This window comes from Mirounga leonina, unplaced genomic scaffold (assembly GCF_011800145.1).
Source record: "Mirounga leonina isolate KUSES-001 unplaced genomic scaffold, KU_Mleo_1.0 Mir_200, whole genome shotgun sequence".
NCBI lineage: Eukaryota > Metazoa > Chordata > Mammalia > Carnivora > Phocidae > Mirounga > Mirounga leonina.
Window position 1 is genome coordinate 10121288 of NW_023270503.1, and position 6911 is coordinate 10128198.

The following is a 6911-nucleotide window of genomic DNA, read 5'->3' on the forward strand; positions in this document are numbered from 1 at the left end:
AGGATCTGAGTTTGGGGTGCTTGGCTTTGGGCACAGAGAACGAGTTGTTACTTACACTAGGTCTTGAGGGGTGGTCAGAGAAGTAAATGTTTAAATGGCAGAGGTGCAGGGAAGAGCTTCCAGGGAAGGGGGGGGCTGCAGCCCCCAGTATGGATGATGGGAATGATGAGATGTGTTAGGTGTGCACCTCAGCTGGCTACTTTCCATGCAAACGAACAGTTTGTCTGGATTTTCACGCTGTTCCCCTGATATAAGGCCCCGAAAGAGGGGTCACTTGTGTTCGGTACTCCTGATTCTAACTCTGCCCCCATCATCCCACTATGTAAATTAGTTCATATGGAAGAGTCTAGAACAGCACCTGATACATAGTTAATACCGTAGAAGTGTCTATAAAAGAAAAGACATAACCAGCTGTCTGTGAGAGAACCAGTTCAAACCACCCAGGTTCCTTTCTGGGGCATGGCTTTATTTCAACAACTGGCTGCCTGCAAAGGGGAGACAGATGCTGTCTGGGGGCCACAGTGTCCTCAGGTCCCAGAGGACAGTGTCAAAGCGAAGCTTCAGGAAAGAGCAGGATTCATCAGGGAATGGGAGCACAGAAAAGCAAGAAAGAGTTTCAGTTTGGGCCAGGACCAACTCCCAGGGACCTTCTGGGGCTGAGAGAGTTGGGGAGGGAAGGGGGCTCCGTGGCGTCTCCTCAAAGTCCCTCGGCCATACGGGCCCCGGTGCTCCCAGATCACTTAGACACGTGGTCTAGGTGTCTGACGTACTCCTGCACCCAGGCAACACTGGGGTTGGCGCAGATCTGTCGGCCCTGTCGGGTAAGGAAGCTGTGGAACAAGGAGGAGAAAGAGGGGAAATTGAGTCAGCAGGCAGAGAGGAGCCCAGCTCCTTCTCTACCCAGCTTGAGCTTCCCCACCTCTCTCTCTGCTGGACGTGGCCCCTTCACACAGAGAAGGACACTCTACTCTCTGTTGCTCCCCAAGGAGTCCGTGAAGACCCTACCACCAGCTCCCATTACCTCCCTGGAGGCCAAGCTCAGGCTGGGAAGTCCCCAGGGTGCTGCTCAGCTGGTTCTTCCTGTGCTCCCCCCACTTCCTAGCTAGTCCCACCCCTCTGCTTCCTTCTCCCAGGCCCTCCTGGTTCTCATATTTACACCCCCTTCCGCCCCCAGCATGGCCGAACTTACATGACCCCTGGGGTGGGGCACTGGTCACTGGTCCTATCATAACCTTCCACAAACCGGAGTGGGACCCTCCGTGAGATGTAGGCAAAACAGCACGGACCAGGGGTTAATTTATTAACTGGTTCTGCAAGGTAAAGGGCCATGTGATGATGAAAGCTTTTCCACAAGGAAGCGTAGACCTGTATCTCTATCGCCCAGAGCATCAGAGGAGGAGACCAGACCAGAGCACCTCGGAGGGAGTAAGGCCTGGCCTCTTGCAGCTCGTCCTCCTCTCCTTCTTAAATTGTCCTTGTCTAGAGGCCCCTGGTTGGCTCGGCCAGTAGGGCATGTGACTCTTGATCTCAGGGTCGTGAGTTTGAGCCCCACGTTGGGTGTAGAGATGACTTAAAAAAAATTATCCTCCTCTAAAACCTCTCTTCCCTGCCCACGGCTGGCCCCTCCTGACTTCTCTCTGACCCTTCCCTCGGGGAATAACAGAATATTCACATCTCCTAGCAGGAATCACAGTTGAAATGGCCCATTGAAGGACGTATTTTGCTTTTAAAACTTGTTCCTCGGAACACCACTTACATGATTTGTGCTAAGTGTACAAGGTAAACACTCAGCAGCAGACAGGGCCATGGACTCATACTTGTGACATGGCTACAGCTCCAAGCTGTCAGGTCCTGGTCACATCCCCCCTGCGTGCTCCTGTCCCGGTTTCCCGAAATGCTGATCTTAACGTTACATCCCACGTGTCACGTGTTTCCTGCTTTTGCTCTACATGTCAGTGGATTCCTTTAAATCAGTAACACCTCCATATGGATTGTTAAGCTTTAATTCTTGCAAGAATTTTCCACATATTCCCAGTTTCTCAACTGAGTTTTCTTAGGACTTGGGATTTGGAAAAACATAGTTTCCTGACATACTGAGAAGGAATTGCCGTATGGACTTGCTAGGGGATGTCCAGGGTGGGCTACAGCAGGGCAGGACTGGCCCCCTCTATAGGAGAGGGTCCTCCTTCACGGGTCTCGAGAAAATGATAGAAGGGGGAGGTTTGCGATGTTATAATGAGCAGAGCCTTGGCTACAAAGCAGGAAAGCTACACTTGTCCTTGTCTCTGTTCCTGAAAGCTATGTGACTCCGGACAGGACACCCACCCTTTCCAAACCTGTCTCCTTAAAAAAAGGACATGGGGCAAGGACTGTGTATTGATTTATATACTGATGACTGTTGAAGTCAGGGCCTCCTTACCCCTGTGTAACAGACGGAGAACCTGAGGCTCAGGAGGCCTGAAAGAGACAAGGAAGGTCCACAAGCTGACCAGTGCAGAGCTTCTAGAATGAGGCTCGCTAGGAGTAGAGACAGTGTCTGCCTTTGTCCCTCACTGTAGCCCAGCGTGTTTACTGAAAGGGTGGCAGGAGTAGGCTTTTAATATATATTTGTTGAATGAATGAATGAATTCAACTTGAATCTATGTCTCCCTGACTGTAAAGCCAGTTATTTCTCCATTCTGGGTTGCTGTTCTCTGAAGAAGAAAAAAAAAGCTTCCATTGACTGAGTCTCTACCATAGGCCTGGTGTGTGGCTTAGTTCCTGACATGGCTGATCTCCATTCCTCACGCCAGCCTTTTGAGAAAGTATCCCTTCCCCCATCTGCAGATGAGAAGCCCCACGATGATCACGGGAATCACGGGGAAGCATTAGGGAGGGAGCTCTATAGCTAGGTGCCGTCACAGTTCCTGGAAAACTGGCCATCATTCCTTGGACTAGCAGGGATGCCGGATCAGAGTGCTAGGATTGAGTGTATTTCTGTCTCTGATTTTGGTTGAAATTCAGCTCCGGAGAATAGTTTCCTGGGAAATCTCCCTCCGGCCCCCGCTGCCGCCCCAGGGTCCCACTGTGCCACCTTCTCCCCTGGTTCCTGCCCCCTGCAGAGAGGCAACCATGCCTGTTTAGGGCGGAAAGGGCAGTGAGCTGGGGGTCAGGACAGCTGGGGTCTAGCCCTGCCTTTCTCAGTCACCTGCTGTTGGAGTATCCCGCAGATATTTATTAGGAGCTTACTACGTGCCAGGAGCAGCGGTGTGCCATGGACATACTAGACAAACCTTAAAGGGAGAGGGGCAAGGCTGCTGTTGGGGTCTCAGGCTCAATGCCCCCACAAGCCAGGCAGACAGGCAGACAGGGTGCATGTGGTCCTGGCAGTGGGGGGCCCTGAGACCTGGGAGCGCACCCCCTGTCTAAAGGGACGGCCCCCACCACTTCAGTCCCAGTGAAAGCTTGTGGGAACTCAGGCTCCTGTCTGCTTGGTCTTCCATAGTTGCAAAAGAAGCAAGAAATACAGATTTTTAAATGTTGGCAACCAATCAACATGTAAAACCCCATCTAAGCCACGAAGACAGTCTAAGCCTTTGCAGATTCCTCTGTCCCAGCCCATGCCTATGCGGGGGCTCCTGTATGTCTGCAAGAGGGCGCTAAGCAAGGAGCCCGGAGGGTGCTGGGTCAGCTTCTCTCTGCTAGGTACCCCAGGGCCAGGGAGGCTGCATTCAGAGGCAGGATTTTCTCTCCCCAAAGGAGGCAGAAATGAGTCCCAACCAGGAACGGGGAGAGACCCTTGGTAAAGACGCTGTCTGTTTTGCAGCCTATTCTGGACCACCCCCATCTCCCTGCAGCCCCCTGCTTCCAGCCACTGTACCATCTCTGTTCAGAAGAATAAGAGTAACAGGCCTCACCTTCATTGGCCTCAGTGTAGAGGACAGCAAGAATGAGGAGGAAGGCCAGGGTAGCCAGGATCACCTTCATCCTTCTGGCGGCTGACCAGCTGCAGGAGCAGGATAGGGCTGAAGACTTCTGGGTTCCCTGACTCTTTGAAATCTGGGCTCTGACCTTCCTTTATAAGAGGTTGCTGGTGAGGAAGTCACGAGATAGAAAAATCTAAGATTGCATGGGAGTGTTGTTTCTTTGGAACTGTGACTGGTGACATATCTAAAATATGAGAACTGAGTCAATTTATTCAAAGAGATGTAGAAGACAGAGAATGATCCCAGAATTCACATTTGGCTTGCATCTTGAGGGTGGTGGTAGGGGAAGGCCAGAGGCGAAGGGCTTTGGGGGAGAAATTGCCCTCCTTTTCTGTTCCCCCCCAGGGAGCCTGGTGAAGCCTCCTTGGGGGTGAGCCCATGTGGACCATGAGTCCAAAGGCCCAGGCAACTGTCTCAGGCTCGGGATTCTAGGACCCACCAGGATGAGGATGTGGGGGCCCTGTGCTCTGTCTACCTCCAGCACCAGGCCTGGACTCAAGCCTGATGGGGACTGGGAGTGGGGTGCTGGATTTGGAGGGGATTCTGGGGTGGCTGGGCCTCACCAGCCAGGATTGGACTGAAACGCCTCACCTAGGGTGAGCTGGAGGCCCTGCCCTCTGCCCAGCACAGGGAGCTTGAGCGGATCCTTAGCAACCAAGGAAGGTATACAGGGATCTCTGCTCAGCCAGGGCTGCCTCCAGGACTGAGGCTGAGGGATAAGTTCCTTCTGGCTCAAGCTGGGTGAGCTGGGGACAGGGCAATGTATCCCATAGAATACAATTGTATCTTGACACCCTTGAGTTTGTCCTGCAGGGGCCCTGCACAGGAACACCACAGTGGTCCGTCTGGGACTAGGAGATAGGGTGGCCAACCATCCTGGTTTGCCTGGGACGAGGGGTAGTCCTGGGATGTGGGACCTTCAGTGTTAACACAGGGATGAGTTGGTCACCCTACTGAGAGGTCAGACAGATGTGGCTGTCCCCCACCTCTACTCCCACCAAAATCAGATTAAGCACCTGTGGGGGTTTTTTTTCCAATTTTTTTTTATTGTGGTAAAATATATATAACATAACATTTGCCCTTGTAAACATTTTTTTTTGAAATGGATCAGTTATTTAATTACGTTCTTTGTAAGACATTTAGAACACCAATTTGTGAAGGTAAACTCCATTTGTGAGAGAAAACACAGAGTGGAGGTAGCCCTGAAGCTGAGGAACAGCTTTGATCTTTGGCAGAATTTGCGAGTCCACAGCTTTCTGATCAACCTTGCGCTGCTCTGTAATCTCGTATTTCTCTTTCTCGGTGTCGAAGATCTCACCCTCCTGGTGTCTGGGCTTGCGCAGCTTCTTCTTCTTGAAGTAAGCATCAGTGAGATGTTTGGGGATTTTCACACTGCTGATATCAATTTTGGTAGAAGTAGCAATGACAAATTTCTGGTGTGGTCTACGCAGAGGGACTCGATTGAGGGACAGAGGTCCGGTCACAAGTAGCAAGCCACTGCTCAGTTGCTTCAGGAAAACTACCCTCTTGCCTCTGTGGCGCCCAGTGAGGATGATCGAAATGGTCCCGGGAGTGATACTAGCTCGCAGCTTTCTCACGTGCTGAACGAAAGGGTTTTTGCTGTGGCTCAACAGCTTTCGAGGCACATCTTCAGTAGGGTAATACCTGGGCTTTTTGCGAAGTTTAACCACTCGGGTACCACCGTTCTTGTCACCACCAACTGGTTTTGTGACCGGAGCAAGAACTTTCTCCTTCTTTTTCTTTTCAACCCTGGATTTAGCTGCCGAATACCTACTTCCTCTTGTACATGGCCTTTCTGGAATACATAGCCGATCGGGAATATCTGCCAATTCCTCTGACAAGTACAGGGTTTCGGCTGCAGTGGGGCTTCCCCTTCTTTGGCGTTTTAGCCTGGGGGTCACCCTTCTTAGCCTTGCCACCGGCATCAGCCTTCTCAGCTTCAGGTTTCTTCTCCTTAGTACCCGGCTTCTCAGCTTTTTCGCCCGCCATCTTGCAAGATGGGAAAAGCGCCCTTGTAAACATTTTTTTTTTTTTAAGATTTTATTTATTTATTTATTTGACAGAGACAGAGACAGCGAGAGCAGGAACACAAGCCAGGGGGAGTGGGAGAGGGAGAAGCAGGCCTCCCGCTGAGCAGGGAGCCCGATGCGGGGCTCGATCCCAGGACCCTGGGACCACGACCTGAGCAGAAGGCAGCCGCTTAATGACTGAGCCACCCAGGTGCCCCTTTGTAAACATTTTTAAGTGTGCAGTTCAGTTGTATTAGTTACATCCACATATTGTGCAGTCATTACTACCATCCAAGCACAGAACTTTTTTTATCTTGCAAAACTGGAACTCTGCGCCCATCAAACAATAACTCCCCTCCCCTCCTCCCCGACCACTGGCTATTGGCTCTCTACTTTGTCTCTCTGAATTTGACTACTCTAGGTACCTCATATATTAGTGGAATCATACAGTAGTTATTTTTGGTGACTGGCTTATTTCACCTAGCATGTCCTCAAGGATCACCCATTTTGTAGCATATGCCATAATTTCCTTCTAAGGCCAAATAATATTCCATTATATGGATATACCACATTTTGCTTATCCATTCATCTGTTGATGGACACTTGGGCTGCTTCTATGTTTTAGCTATTGTGAATAATGTTGCTGTGGGCAGGGGTATACACATGTCTCTTTGAGACCCTGTTTTCAATTCTTTGGGGTATATACCCAGAAGTGGAGTTGCTGGATCATACAGTAAATCAATTTTTAATTTTTTGAGGAACCATCATACTGTTTTCCACAGCCTTTGTACCATTTTATATTCTCAACAACAATACACAAGACTTCCAATTTCTTTATATCTTTGCCAACATTTGTTACTTTCTGGTTTTTTTTTTTTTTTTTTTTTTGGCTGTAGCCATACTAATGGATGTGGGG

The 6911-nt window shown here is 50.3% G+C and overlaps 2 protein-coding genes across 2 annotated transcripts; both read right to left on the minus strand.

Annotated features, from left to right (window-relative positions):
* Positions 1–416: 416 nt before the first annotated feature.
* Positions 417–4020, minus strand: LOC118024640 (regakine-1-like; the record flags this gene model as incomplete). The annotated part of the gene is given in 3 exon segments (XM_035026606.1): positions 417–830; positions 1190–1310; positions 3897–4020. Coding segments are annotated over 3 exon segments (285 nt in total). The 3' UTR covers positions 417–736.
* A 1035-nt stretch (positions 4021–5055) lies between these two features.
* LOC118024634 (60S ribosomal protein L6-like) lies at positions 5056–5926 on the minus strand. Its single transcript, XM_035026599.1, has one exon. The coding sequence runs from the start codon at positions 5909–5911 to the stop codon at positions 5105–5107; it is 807 nt and encodes a 268-aa protein (XP_034882490.1). The 5' UTR covers positions 5912–5926; the 3' UTR covers positions 5056–5104.
* Positions 5927–6911: the final 985 nt, after the last annotated feature.

Bases quoted from the DNA above. Each gene is read 5' to 3' on its own strand.
- LOC118024634 (XM_035026599.1), bottom strand. From the start codon at position 5,911: ATGCCGGTGGCAAGGCTAAGAAGGGTGACCCCCAGGCTAAAACGCCAA.